General features: G+C 34.2%; 1 protein-coding gene across 4 annotated transcripts in view; it reads right to left on the bottom strand.

Annotated features, from left to right (window-relative positions):
* The window catches only part of VRK2 (VRK serine/threonine kinase 2), a 165,836-nt gene that overhangs the window by 118,827 nt on the left and 31,040 nt on the right, over nt 1-15,969 (bottom strand). For all 4 annotated transcript variants that reach the window (XM_006159052.3, XM_006159051.3, XM_027775977.1 and 1 more), the window contains 5 exons: nt 7,588-7,637; nt 5,972-6,041; nt 4,080-4,167; nt 1,447-1,552; nt 128-220 (listed from right to left, as the gene is read on the bottom strand). In XM_006159052.3, coding sequence (XP_006159114.1) covers nt 128-220; nt 1,447-1,552; nt 4,080-4,167; nt 5,972-6,041; nt 7,588-7,637 — 407 coding nt within the window. The remainder of the gene's footprint in view (nt 1-127; nt 221-1,446; nt 1,553-4,079; nt 4,168-5,971; nt 6,042-7,587; nt 7,638-15,969) is intronic.

Raw genomic sequence — 15,969 nt, 5'->3', positions numbered from 1 at the left:
CAAATTACAATTATCATGTTATGCCCTCATTTGTAAACTCTTCTGGACTAGTAGTTAGGTTTTAGAATATTTTAATATGGTACTTTGAGGACCCTTATTGAAAGCAAAAGCTTAACACTATATTTACCCGATCTGGGTTCTCATAACCCAAAAGTAGATTTGCTGCTTTTATATCACCATGAACATATTCATTTTCATGTATATATTCTAGTACATCCAACTGTGAAAAGAAATAAACAAAAGGTTATACTGCTGACTGTTAAGAACCCATGAACAACCTGAATAATTTGAATATAGAATAGCATAGAATGTGTTTCATAATTATAATTACAATTATATATATATATTTCACAATTATATATATATATTTTCTCAATACAATTACTCTAAAATATCACATCTTCTGGTTGGTCACCCCTGAAAAAAGGTTGAACAAAATTATCCTCAAAGAGCAAGTGTTTTCATTGAACCTCTGATGTAAGGAACCCAGGACTGAACAAATGCTTATGCCTATGCTTATTCTAGTCCAGTAGCCAAAACACTCTAGGCCAAGAAGATCACAGCATAAAATCAGAGATCTAGAGTGGAATAATTATAAAGCCCACCCAGTGTTCTTTACCCAAGAAGTAATTATGAATCAAGTCTTGGGGAATCAAGTCAGAACAAAATACCATGCCCAGGATCCCAGAGAAAGTCAATCTTTCTTGCATAATAATAGAAAATACCCAGCTTCATCTTTAAAGCTTTTCAGTCTTGCATGTTATATATTCCCAGTGTTCACTGAACATTTACTAGCTGGGTGGATGAATGAGTGATGACTAAAAAAATTAGTGAGTTCTATTTGCCATATCCCAACCTATATGAGAGGTTTCATTTTACTTAAAATGGGAAAAATGAAACTTAAATAAGCCAAACACAAACAAGGTAAGACAAATATGCAGTATAAACAACTGTGTGTATGGATGCTATTAAGATTTTATTTTTATTTGGCAAAGTATATATTATTCATTGCCACAACTAATTATTGCCAGCATCCCAAACTCATAATAAAAACTTTATGGCATCCCCATACCATGACATATTTAGTAGTGAAAATAATACATTTTTCCATAATCTGCATTGTTATAAATATAACTGACAAAAAAGTGGTTATTCTCATAGCGATACAAGTTTGTTCTGATATGTAAAACAAAAGCTGTGTGGAGAAAAATTATCAGGCTATAGGACCAATGCCTATTTGAGTTTGCAGTGCCAAACACAGCACATTGTCACTTACACAGCCCCCTGTTACCATTTTCCTCAAAATAGCTTCAGTTTCAATAACTGACATTTCTAGGGCAATAAGCCTTCATACTTTTATAAGTCTATAAAGGGCAAAAGATTTGTAAATTGTAATGAGTAAATAATCTAAAATTGGAGCATATGAAGTAAGTCAGTCAGTCTTACCATTCGGATACCTAGCTGCAGGACTGTTGACTTTTTAAAAGTACCATTCTTGTCTGAGATCTTCTGCAAATCCATTCCTAGTCTTTCCATTACCATAAATCTGTAACTATAAAAAAAAAAAAAAAAGATACTAAAAAGAGAGCTCTTGGGGCCAGCAGATGACGTAGTGGTTATGTCGTCCCTCATGGCCAACCACAGTTTGAGTCCCAGATCTGGTGGTTTGAAACTTATGCCAGGTGTATGCTCATGTTGTCCAAGATCCCAGGAGGAGAAGGGATTATGACATGGCCATCCCCCATGGGGAAGGGGTGATTTCTCACTTTCCCTCTGTCTCTCTTCCTAGTGAGCACACATGCCCTAATGTAAGAACCTCTACAAAAAAAAGGAAAAAGAGAGTTCTTGAGGTAGTAGTATTTGAAACTGTCTATTAAAGAATTTGAAATAAGTAATGATATCCCCAACCAACCAACCATGTATGATGCAATCTGACAATGAATGTATGAATGCACATTAATAATTCTGTTGTTTTGCAAAAAGATGCTAATCAATATCTACTTGCAGTTAAGTTTTCTAGTAGAAGAAAATGATGTAGTGAACCATTCTTACAGTTTTAGATCACCAAAACAACAACAACATCAGTCTTTTCAAGTTAGACAGTAATGGGCAGGCCTTATATTAAGGGAGATAAGTCCCACATGGCCAACTGCCTTTTGAATCTTGGTCCTGTCAGCTTGAAAAACACTGGGGGCATGTGCATGCATTCCCAAAACTCCAATAGAGCAGACAAATGAAGAGGGGATTGCAGCATAACTACATCTCACTGGGAGCTGCCTTCTCTCTCTCTTTCTCTGTCTCTCTCTGGCAAATGCATATGCCCTCTGGCAATTAAAAAAACTTTAGTCCTAAATTTAATAATTTAGAATCCATCACCTTCCCATCATACGGCCTTGAATAAATTACATGTTCACACAGAAAGTTTTATTTAAATTTGTTTCTTGACCTTACAAAATCATTTTTACTTTTTTCTATACATTTATAAATATGTCTCTCTTAAATTTTGCCAAAGGCGTATGTGCTAGCTGGGGGAAGAGAGAGAGAAGGAAAATGAGAAAGCACCCCCCATGAGGAAAGGTCACACCACAATCCCTTCTCCTATATTGCTCCTCCCTTTTGGGATTTTGGGCATGCATGTACATGCGTCCATCATAATTTTTCAAGCTACAGGGCCCAGGACTGAAACCACGCAGTTGGCCATGTGGGATCAAGCTGTCTTAACTACCACACCACAGGCTGGCCTAACATGTCTTTTTTAAGTGTATTTTTGTTTCTGTTTAGCACCCTCTACCTTTTCTTTCCTTCCCTCCATTTATTACATACCCACATCAGCTCCCATTCTATAATCTATCTATATATACATACAAACAAAATTTTCATTTTTTTTCTACAAAAATGTGATCTTATCATATACATTTTTCCACCTTAATTTTTCAATAGTAGTTCGTTGAATCTTTCCAAGTTAACTGGTATAGTTCTAACAGATTTACATAATGAGCTGTAAATTACATGTTATGAATACATAGGTTTAGTATTCCTTATCCGAAATGCTTGAGACCAAAAGTGTTTCAGACTGTGGAATATTTGTATATACATAATGAGATATCCTGGAGTGGAGATCCAAGCCTAAACATGAAATTCACATATGTTTCACATACACCTACCACGCATAGCCTGAAAGTAATTTCACACAATATATTTATATTATAGCACTTGTACTGCATACAGCATATGAGGTCAGGTATAGAATTTTCTCTTACAATATCATGCACTCAGAAAGTTTTAAATTTTTGGAGTACTCTGGATTTTTGACTTTCAGATTAGGGATTATCAACATATACCATGATTTACTCAATAATTTAGTACCCTACTGGTAGCCCTTTATTTCAAGAATTGTTTGCTCATCTTTTTATTTATAGTATTTAACATCTATTTGAACAAAGTAATGATGCCTGAGTCTATTTTATCATCTATGAAATAAAAATAATACTATCCATATTAAAAGGCTTTTCAAAGGACAAAAATGGGTACTAACAATAGACAAAGTTTTGTTTCCTTTTTAAAAGTCATTATCACTTATATGTAATGACTAACCATATTTGATGGTTTAAAAGATATTTTCATTAATTCTTTGTTGTGCCTTTCCTTTGAGAGATGAAGCTTAATTCTCCTTTCTTGAGTATGGAGTGGACCTAGCGATTAACTTCCATTAAAAATAATACAGCAGAAGTGATGGAATATAACTTCTAACACTCAGGAAGCTTATGCAGAGACTCATATGGCCAGAAGTCAGTCAGTCCTGCTAACAAACACACAAGTGACCTTGAAAGTAGATCCTTCTCCAGTTGAACTTTCAGATGATTGCAACCCAGCAACCAGCTAACTACAACTTTATGAGAGATCCTGAACTAGAAGCATTAGAAAGCCACTTTCAAATTCCTGATTCATAAGACCAAGATATTCTAAGTCTGTTACTATAAGCTACTATGTTTTGGGTAATTTATTACATAGCAATTGATAACAGACCAACACAAAAAACAGTTACAGAGGAGCATCTGATTATAATAATTTTACTTTACCTTCTTCCCTTGTATTCAGTCAGACCAGACCCATAAAATAGAGGAATTCCTAAATAATCAAGTTGTTTGAGTTCTATCCACTTTTTGACTGAAAAAATAATTTAACAAAAAGACATTATTTAGAAAGGCATTTCTTACTTTTGTATAAATGTTAAGATTTATTCAGCCTACTGAAATATTAACCAGATATTCCTAGGATATAAAATTTAAGAAATCAAATCTATCTAGTGGTTTCAAACTCTACTTGTTATCACAATAAATAATCAAAAATACAAATTTTAAAACTAAATACCAAAAACATAAGCTGAAGTCTCATAGAAATGTATTATATATATGCTAGCCAAATATAACATTTGTTAACTACCAAAGGATCAGAAGAGGGATAGGTTGTTTTTTTTTTCCCCTTATTACTTCAAAATCTAAAGCCATGAAAAAATAACAATTGGACAGAAAAATCATCTTAATCTGAAATTACATTATATGGAAATTGTTCCCATTAAAATTATTTACAAAATATCAAACCTACCTAAATAATCAGGCAACTAATTTTTTTCATTTTTCATCATATAAGTTTAATGGCTAAGATAGCTCTACTGATAAAAAAGTTAATAAATTATTTGTCAATCTAAAATCACTTCTTAGAATACCATAAAGCTTATAGTTTAAGCAGTTAGTAAAGATGCAAACTAATATTTAAAAGGCTTTATTAAGAAAAACAAAGTTAACTACTGAGGTCAGACCCATCGCTTTTTCCTAAATGGGATATACAGGACCTTGACTACACTAGTCATACTCCTATCACCTTTCTTAACATTTTACTTAGCCTGTCATATTGTATTTACAAAATGCTTATCTTCTTCTGCATCTCTGCTCATCTAAATCCTTTTCTCTAAAGTTTATTTGTCTGTGAGAGAGAAAAATGGACAGACAGACAAGAATATCCAACAGAGTCTTCGCACCACCATTCAATCCCAGCATCAGTCAGTCAGGAACATAGGGACATGCAGATGCACCCCCAGCCAAAGAGACTTTAGGACTCAAACCTAGTAACTTCCCATGTGGCTTTGGCCACAGGGAGTGTTATGTTTCTGCTGCACCATCATGGCTGGCCCACATTCAAACTTTTAAACTGGTAGTTCTTATATCTGATATGCAGTTCCAATTAATTTCCCAAGATGTAAGTTTCTAACATCTACTTTAACATATTAACAGTTTCCTTTTTTTTTTTTGGAGAGGTTTCCACTTATAGGGCGTGTGCGCTTGCCAGACAGACAGAGACAGACAGAGAGTCAGAAAGTGAGAAATCACCCCCCAGGGGGGATGGCCACGCCGCAATCCCTTCTTCTCCATTCTCCTCTTGGGATCTTGGGCACGCACACACACGTGCCTGGCGTGAGTTTTAACCCACCGGGTATGGGACTCGAACCACGGTAGACTACATGGGAGTCCAGTGACATAGCCAGTTTCGCCAACTGCTGGTCTCATTCAATGTATCTTACCTTAATCTATATAATAATCATTCCTTTTATTTATGTATCTATTGCTCATATAATGGCTTCTCCATAGATCCTTCTAATCCTCATAGTTCTTTATAAAAGAAATAATTTCATTCTGTCATCTTTCACATTTGAGAGAACTCTTGGTAGCTTAGATCAACAACCCAACATTTTATGTAAAGAAGTAAAAATGACTTTGACTTAAAATATATAACTGATTATGTATGCCTTATCAAGAGTTGTATACCATCTGTCTTATATGTTACAACAGTTAACTATATCACTTCACAATAAAATTTCTGATTAGAATTTTCCAGAAGGCCAGAAAAAAAAATATCAACATTCATTTTAGCGAGCACATATATGGAACTAGCCTACTTTGCTAATTTTACTTACTATAGTCTTTTTTTGCAGCTCTCTGATAAAATTTAAGTTCTGAAAATAACGGGCCATTTTCTTGATATTCCTATGAAAGAAGAGAATAATTAATTTTACTAGGAAAAAAATAATCCCAAAGATAGAACTGGTATTTCAACTGTGAAAATATGAGCACACATATATAATACATAATAGTACTCGAATTATATTTTTCATAAAGCATAGACACAAGATTGCAGCTAAAATTCTCAGAAAGCACTAAATAAACTTGAAGAATCTCATTTTTAGGGAACCAGCAGTTAGTGTAATGGCTATGTCGCTGGACTCCCACGTAGTCGACCGCGGTTCGTGTTCCGGACCCGGTGGCTTAAAACTCACGCCGGGCGCGTGTGCGTGCGTGCCCAAGATCCCGAGAGGAGAATGGAGGAGAAGGGATTGCGGCGTGACCATCCCCCCTGGGGGGTGATTTCTCGCTTTCTGTCTCTATGTCTCTCTCTGTCTGTCTGGCGAGCGCACGCGCCCTATAGTGAAAATCTCTCCAAAAAAAAAAAAGAATCTCATTTTTAAACAACATATTGTACTACTATCCCTACAGTCTTATGCATGAAAGTAGTTTTCTCATGGGAAGAAATATGAGAAACACTGAAAACAGTATACATAAACATACAGACACTCACTATATACCAGCATGTATATCAGGTTGGATATACCACAAATTATTCTGGCAATACATTCATTCATGGTACCTTTACTGAGTTTCTACTACATTTCATTCATTGTACTAGGTGCAGGGAATATAGACAAAAAAACAAAAACCAAACCAAACTCTATGCTTGCCTTTAAGAACCTAATCATCTAGAATAGAGAGGTAGGATGATATAGACAGGGAGAGGAGAAAATAAACACCTAGATAAGATACCAGGATGAGAGATGGCAATACAGAAGAACAAAAGTTCTTCAGTCTCAGCATTTAAATAATACGAAAATATAACATCAAGTTTATTGATAAATAAATACTTATAAAAATTAAGGCGAAGGGACCAGCAGTTAGCGTAATGGATATGTCGCTGGCTATGTAGTCGACCACGGTTCGCGTCCCAGACCCGGTGGCTTAAAACTCATGCTGAGTTCCTGTGCATGTGTGCCCAAGATCCCGAGAGGAGAATGGAGGAGAAGGGATTGCGGCATGGCCATCCCCCCGGGGGGGATTTCTCACTTTCTGTCTCTCTCTCTCTGTCTGGCGAGCATACGCCCCCTATGGCAAAAACCCCCCAACAACAACCCCAAAAAAAAAAAAAAATTAAGGCAAGAGGTCAGCCAGTTGGGTGGTGGTTGGGGCAACTGGATCTCACGTGACTGATTGCACATTTCAAGTCCCAGACCCGGTGGCTTCAGGATCACATCAGATATGTGTGGGTGTGTGCAAAGACCCAAAGTAAGCGATGGGGGAGAAGTGACTGTAGTGTGACCATCCCCCATCAGGGTGCTTTCTCACTTTCCTTACAGCTGTCTCTTTCAGGGGAGTGCACACACTCATTAGCAAATGAAAAAAATAAAGTGAGAAAAATTTATACAAAAATAAAGTAGTAAAAAATTCAATATACTTAAAGTAAAAAATTAAAAGCAATACTTACCACTTTTATTACATGTCTTGAATCTTTATCTGTTTTATTTATAGGGAAAGCTGCAAAACAAAAACAAAAACAAAACACAATGGGAAAAAAAAAAGTCTCCCAATTACTGATTATATTATACCATATCCCAGATACTGTCCTAAGTACTTTACATAATAGTTATCTCCCCAACAACTTCTATAGTAGCAGATATCACCTCATTTTATGTAAGATGCTACTAAGGTTTGAGAAGCTGAAAAAAAACAACTGGCTAGAAGGTAGCAGATTGGAGTCTGAAATTCAGTCCTGTCTAACACAGCAGTCCACACTCTTTACCATAAGCCATAACAAATATTCAAACACAGAAACCAATGGACGATATTAATCATATTTCAAAATGTAGAGAAAATATTTTCTAGACACATGGCATTATAGCCAGTAGATGATATCCAGTAAAACTGATTCAATTTCACTAAATTAGACTGTATTATAATTTAGAAATTAAAATTAATTCATTTTAAATAGCATTTTGAGACAGTTTCTACAAGACAAAATTTAAGATGAAGTGGATTGAGATGAGAATAAACTCTTTTAAAAAATCTTCAGAACCCAGCAACCACTTGCTTCCCCATTTAAAAATATGTATCTCCTAATATGAGTTCATTACAATGTCAAGTTATCTTCATTTTATCTTCATTTGTATTTCAGATGGTATAGGTTTTGACTTTTGAAAAATCCAATGTTCAACTTTCAAAACAAATCAATCTTTTCTTCTACATTACCTAAATTATTACAAGACTACTTTGTTCTCAAATCTCAATAAAAAAGTGTATGTATATTTGTTTTGTAAAAGCTTAAAATTTTTCATTTATTTACTCTTTATTTATTCCTTCACTCATTCAACTAGACAATATTTGTCATAAAGATAGAATATGCCTGGTACTTGTTAACTGTTCGGATAATGTTTTAAGCAAAAGGAAAAGGGAAAGAAAAAAGGTAGAGTTAGTACTGAATGCACTGAAAATTGGTACTTAACATATCAATGAAACAGTAAGATCAAATTCTTCAGATATAGGTTCAGTATGTATTACTCAATATTTTCTCTCTTTCTCTAACTCTATTAACTGTTCATTTTTCTATTAATTCACATCTTAGAATGTAAAAATATACTGCAAAAACCACATGGTCAGCCATGTGGGATCCAGTGCCTTAACCTCCATGCCACCTGCTGGCCCAAGAAAGTATTATTTCTATTCTATAATATTTTTAATTAGATGTAAATTGAGAACCCAAACCTTTCTATAGTAACAAAGGTACTAAACTTACTCATATCAGTTAAAAATGGTCTCTCTTTTTTTTAAAGTATGTATACTCCCCAGAGAGAGAAACACAGAGGGAGAAAGCATCTGCCCTTATGGAGAGCATGGTCCTACCACAACCCCTTTTCCTCAACCCTCGATCCTGTTAAGGTATTAGGCACAAATGCACCCATGCCCAGCATGTGTTTCAAGCTGCCATGGCCAGGGATCCTTCTCCTTTAACTACTATAGGGTAAAAGACCTGGCACCTAAAATTCTTTTTATTTTCACTTATGTAAAAAGCTATTTCATTTTCGCCCATGCTATAATTCCAAAGGAACTGCAGGAGTGGATTATCCAGAGAGGAGGAAGAAGAAAACCTAAGGAGCTATCTACAGGGGTAAGAATGGTATGGAAGGAGGAATGAGAAAACCTTTTTTCCCACTGGGTGACCATTTTATTAGTCTAGTGCCCAAGGCAGGTAAGAAAAAACTTTGTTCCAACCTTGGTCCATTTCAAACAGCACTACCCTAGGCAAGTGTCTGCTTCCTGAAGTAGATGTTGGTAGAAATTTCCTGCACCTTGTCTAAAACTAAGTGTCCACACAATAAATACATCTTTAAGCCTGCTCTCGCTCGCTCACTCGCGCTCTCTCTCTCTCTCTCTATCTATATGTATATATATATATATATACATATGAAACTGAAAACTCTCAAAGAAAAAAATGTTCTTGATAAGAATTTGTTTAAGTAGTAGTTCCTCTACTAAGAATCAGTTCTATAAATCTAGAAATGACAATTTGTATAATTTAGAAAGAAATAAAACTATATATATGTGTATATATAGGTAAAAATGCATTAAAAAAAGACTATAGAATTGATAACTAAAATTTAGAGCTACAGAATTTAGTACCCAAAACCCCAAAGTGAAAAATTTATGTACCAACATCAGGAATTAAATAGAGATCATTAATAAAGAGCAAATATTGATTTTAAAAAATTAGATTCATTAAGTTAAGATTAATCTACTTTGTATTGAATGAGTTTTGGTATTTTTTTATGGTTAATATTCTACAGTGAATCAGTGAATATGTGCCAGTTCTTGGGCACTTAGGGTTGGTTCAATGTCTTAGCAATTGTGAATATTGCTACAATAAACATGGATGTACAAGTGTCTTTGCAAAAAAAAAAATAGAAACTGAAAACTACAGAAGGAAAATAGAAATAGGCTTTCAACTTAATAAGCTACCACTAGAGAAAAAAATATTCAATCAGTCCAAGGCCCTAATTCTTGCTGATTTTAATCAGTATAGCCCTACTATGTTATAATCTGAATCTTTCTTTCACAATATTTCACATAAACATAATCATGTGTTGTCACACACTAAAACTCCTAATACTTTTCATTTGATGGCTACACAATAGCCTTTGTACATGTCCAAGTCAGATTGTATTAGAGGGCCTAAATCTAAAATCGGTAGATTAGAAAGCTATCAAAGATAGATGTTTTCGGGCCAGCTGGTGCCAGACAGCGTAGTTCAAATCCCTGACTCAGTAGCTTGAAAAACACACCAGGCACATCTACATGCATACCAAAATCCCAAAAGGAGAGATGGAGGAGAAGGGACTGTACTGTGACCATTCCCCATGGGGGGAGGTGTTTTTCACTTTCTCTCTCCCTGTCCCTCTCCAGCACTACTCATGCCATCTGGCAAATTACAAAAAAAAAAAAAAAAAAAGACGTTTTATATGAACATATAAAATAGATTGTTCTAGTTATTATGGAAGTTTATTTATAACAGAATAATCAATCAGTTAATGAAGTATATGTTTTCTACTATAAGCCAAGCCTCATTCTAGCAAGTAACATTAAATGATGACGAAAAACAAGAATGGTACCTATTTTTTCAGTCTAGTGGAGATATCAGATATTCATTAAATATTAATTCATAAAGGTACAACTGCAATCTAGAATGAGGTAGACTGAAAACACAAAACATAGGAACAGAGTGATCAGAGTCTAGGTGTTGTAATATCCTTGTATTATTCAAAAAAGTAGAGATTGATTAACTTTCATTTTGTTAAATCAAATGAGTACATTGACATAGTAATGGTAATCTTTAAAACAACAGAAATAAAGTTCATAACTTTAAAATTAGTAGAGGAAAAAAAAAGATAAAGAATACCTAAAGAAGTTAATAGATGGCACAAAAAAAGAGGGCTTAAAAAAAAGAAAAGACTGGACCAGCAAGTAGCATGATGCTTAAGGTGCTGAACTGACCGCATGGCCAACTGCAGTTTGAGTCCTGGACTTGGTAACTTGGCAGCTTGCTTTCTCATTCATCCATTCTCTCCCCTCCCACCCCCCACCCTGCCCTTGAGTGAATGCACATGCCCTATAGCAAATTTAAAAAATAATGATAAACAAAATTAACAATTCTTTAAGAAGTTTATATATAATTTTTTTTTTTTAAAGAGAAAAATCAGAGTAAGAAAAGCCATTGTGGCACAGAAAATAGGGCACCACTACATGATACTGAAGCTGTAATGGAAAGGTTCCAGGTTCAGATGCTGAGATGACCTAAACACATGGGTGCACTCATGATTATGGCTGGCTGGAAAACTGTGGCAGGTTATTGCAACATGGCTGAACAATGTTAAGGTACCTGTATCTCTCTCTCTTAAGAAATAAATTTACGGACCAGCAGATGGCATAATGGCTATGTTGCTGGAATCCCACATGGTGGACTACAGTTAAGAGTCCATGACCCGAAGGCTTGAAACTCACGCCAAGCACATGTGCGTGTGTGCCCAAAAATGCTGAGAAGAAAATGGAAAAGAAAAGACTGAGGTGTGGCTCCCCTCCCCCCACATCCTGTGGGGGTGATTTCTCGCTTTCTGTCTCTCTAGTGAAAGCACATGCCCTACAGCAAAAATTTCTCTCTCAAAACAAAAACAAAAAAAGAAACTTCAAAAAGAGTAAACAAAAAAAAATGCAAAATACAGTAAATTTACACCTGAGTCAATAATTTTAACCATTTTTTCCCATATTTCACCATCTCTGAACTCTCAAGCCATCTTATAACTGATGACAACTTATAGTTGCTGTGGACCACATTGCTCTTATGATATAACAGTTCTTGCCTCTGCATGCCCAAACCCAGTCCACCTGTCTTTAATTCAACTGAATCATGTACATTAAAGGTAGTATTATATCATGCATTAAGTTTAACTGTCATTTACAAGTGATCTGGAATTTATCAGAAAAATTACAGTGTGTGTAGAAAAAGCATTTAGCCAGCCAAAAAAAGAGCAGTGGAGCACAAATTTGATATTGATGAAAAAACATTCATTATAAGGTGTGATAGCAATAATTGTCCTACGAGTTTTAAATGTAAGACTAATTTTAAGGTATTGTGTCATAGTTTAATGGGCAGTACTAGGTATTAGATATAAGGCAGAACCTATAGAAACAAAAACAAAATAATTCAAAAACAAGATGACTGAATTTTTAAAGCATCTAACAGGATTAATATACATACATAAAATGATGCATCTTATAATTCACAACATCTTAAATTTGACAAAATATCCCTAATTAAAGTAAATTTAATAAATAAGTTTAAATAGACTAAATTAATAAACTAAAAGAAACTTTCAGATTGCTTAATAAACACTTACTGCTTATAAGAAGCACACCAGGGCTTGCTCCCCAGCATAGCAGTCATGCACTGCTTTAAGAGAAACTAGATCCCACATGGCAACTGTAGTTAAAATCTCTAGCCTCGCTGGCCTGAAACATACGCAGCTATGTGTGCAAATGTCCAGAATCTGATATGCTAAAGGGCTGGAGGAAAGTGGTCCCAAAGCAACCAGACCATGTAGAGGGTGCTCATCTTTCTCAATCAATTTCTCTCTCTCATTCTCATGTTTGTGCATACATAGTCTTTGTTTTTGGTTTTGATTTTTTTTTTTTTTTAGAGAGAGTTTAGCAATAGTGTAGATACATGCACTTGCCAGAAAGACAGAGAGACTGAAAGAGAGTGATCACCCCCTAGAGGGGATGGTCACACCACAATCTCTTCTCCTCCATTTTCCACTTGGGATTTTGAACATGCATTCACATGCACCATGCCTGAATTTTAAGCTGCTGCATCCAGGACTTGACCCATGATCAACTACATGGGAGTCCAGTGACAACCATTTTGCCATCTGATGGCCCCTACATATTCTATTACAAATAAAGATTAAAAAGAGAGAGAGGTGCATCGAAAACCCAGTGATTTTTATATATATACATAAATGTGTATATATATATATATAAAACACATAAACAAGATAAAAAATAAATTAATACTTACTGACAAATATTTTTAAAATTAAATAAATAAATAAATCTCAGGAAAGAAGAATTATTAGTCCAACCTAATCATAAGAGCATAAGTATAACAGAAAAATAAAAATCATAAACTTGAAAATACCTAATAATGTCGCTTCTAAATATATAAATCAAAAGCTAGCAGAATTATAGAGATAAAAACCTGACATACAAGAAAAAATAGGGGAAGATCTTAATACAGTTCCATAATGTATACTTAGCAGAAAAGAACTACATTGAAACCAGGCATTTAACAGTTTTCTCTAAAGGCCAGATTAAAAACACTAACAGGGGTCACCATGTGGCATGGTGGTTAAGGTGCTGGACTTTCACATTGCCAACTGAAGTGTGAGTACCAGATCTGGCAGTTTGAAAAATCACACCAGATACATGTGTGTATGTGCACAAAATTCCGAGAAGTATAGAGGAGAAGGGATTGTAGTGTGGCCATCTTCCTAGAGGGTGCGGGGGGGAATGTCTTTGGTAAGTGAATATGTCCTATTATGAAAATCTAAAAAGAAAAAACAAAACCCACAAACAATTAAAAAACATACATCCTTTTCAAACCTACATAAATTACTTTTTTACTTGCTGATATCTTTACTTAGAAATTAGGTCTCAAGAAAATATCAAAATATTTAAGAATATTATTGAGACCAAGTTCTCTGGCCACAATGAATGGTTACCAAGGCAAACAACAATAACAAAATAGAAAGTAGAAAATACAGAGAACTGAATAACAGTGAAAATAGTACATGAAAACCAAATATAGTTAAAACACGTATTTATTGCTTGTCTTCTAGAGCGTAAACTCCAGAATGGCAGAATTTGGTTTATTTAGATGTGTCCCAAGAGCTTAGAGTAGGGCCCAGTAGTCACCCTTTAAAATTTAAGTTAATAAATGAAAGTTGTACCTAAAGAGATATTTATAGCACTACATGTTTATTTTAAGAAAACTAAAAAATAAATAAGCTAAGTGCTCAAATTAGTAATTTAGAAAATGAAATACATGAACCAAAATAATGCAATCAAAAACTAAAAGCTGAAAACATCTGAAGGAATCCCCCAGTAGAAAGGAACATACTTTGCACCCATATTATGGTTCCTACATATCATTTTCAATGAAATGAACCAGAGCATCTTGAAAAATGGCTGATTTCAGGGATGGGACAGAGAAAATATAAGATGAGCAACATAAGCAATAGAATACATAGTAATTGCAATGTATTATAACCCACAGAAAAGTACATATCCATTACTTACTGGTGTAAATAATTTAATAAGTAAATAGGAGTCAATTCTTTCTTTGCAGTTGGAAATACAATTAATGAATATAGAAAAAATGATAAGAATGGAAAATACCATAGTAGTAATTATGGCAAGCAAAAGTCATTAATGGATGCTAAAATAAATAGGCAAATAGATGATGAGAAGCCATACTCTCAGTAAGTCTCCCTAGAAGACACTCATCAATAGTAAATGGAAGATAATAACTTTATGGTGGGATTATCTGTCAGATCCTGCTATAAGCATTCAATAGTCAGAAGTTAACATATACTAGGATGAGATTGAGGGACATTCTACAAAACTACAAGCTTACTCTTCAAAAGTGCCAAAATTTTTGCAAATCACCTGATAAGGAGTTAATGTACAGAATATATTCCTATAGCTAAAAAGTAACAACAAAAAAGATTTTAAAATGGGTTAAATATTTGAATAACCATTAGTAGAACAATTAGCAAGATTTTAGTAAGGCCTAATAAATGTGTTAATAGTACTGTATCAATTTAATTTTCTTGGCATTGATGACTATGTAATGTACTATGGTTTTGTAAGATATTATTATTTGGGGAAGCTGTGTACATGGTATATGAAACTCTCTTTTTATTAACTCGATATAAATATGAAATGTAAAAGATACAAAATAAATTTTAAAAGTTAAAAAATACTAAAAAAGAAATAAGTGAGAATAAAAATTGTCCTATAAAGAAGTGACAAATGATCTTCTGGCAAAATGGTTCAAAAATACAAGAGAGAGCAAAACCACAGATTTAAGAGAGTTCAAAAAAGATAAGCTAATATTGTAAAAATTGTCACTAATAATTTAAAAACTTAGAAGGAATGATAATTTCTTAGAGAAAATATATATTTCTATATTTCTATGCATTATATAAATTTTATCAAAGTAATTCATAAGATAAAAAATCCTGAATAAAATATCATCACTAAAGAAATCAAATGGGTAGTTAAAAAAATATAAATATGATGGAATAAGAATACTAAACCCTATTTATTTCACTAAAAAGAGTATGAAACCCAGACAAAAGGAATAGAGCAAGTTATCTGAAGACTCTCAAAAAGTAAATGGAAGTTTACAGGACCAGCGGGTGGCGTGGTGGTTAAGGTGCTAGATATGCCCACATGGTTGACCATGGTTCAAGTCCTGGACCTGGTGGGTTTCTCTCTCTCTCTCTCTGGTCAAATTAAAATAAATGAATTAAAATAAAATAAAATAATTCTTTAAAAAAAATGGGAGTTTCAATGGTGCTATCCTGATCATCACCATCTGTTATGAGCAATTAGGTTATTGAGAAAGTCATGACATATTTTTCTATGCAAAAATGCTTCATGACTTTCCTGATGACCCAGTAAATTGTATCCTCCGCAAATTCATCTGTTGAAGCCCTAACTCCTAAATGCAGACATAGTCTTTAATGAGGTAGTTCAG

Source organism: Tupaia chinensis, unplaced genomic scaffold (assembly GCF_000334495.1).
Source record: "Tupaia chinensis unplaced genomic scaffold, TupChi_1.0 Scaffold000622_1, whole genome shotgun sequence".
Taxonomy (NCBI): domain Eukaryota; kingdom Metazoa; phylum Chordata; class Mammalia; order Scandentia; family Tupaiidae; genus Tupaia; species Tupaia belangeri.
The sequence above is the reverse complement of the archived record's forward strand: the minus strand, read 5'-3'. Positions and strand labels throughout refer to the sequence as shown.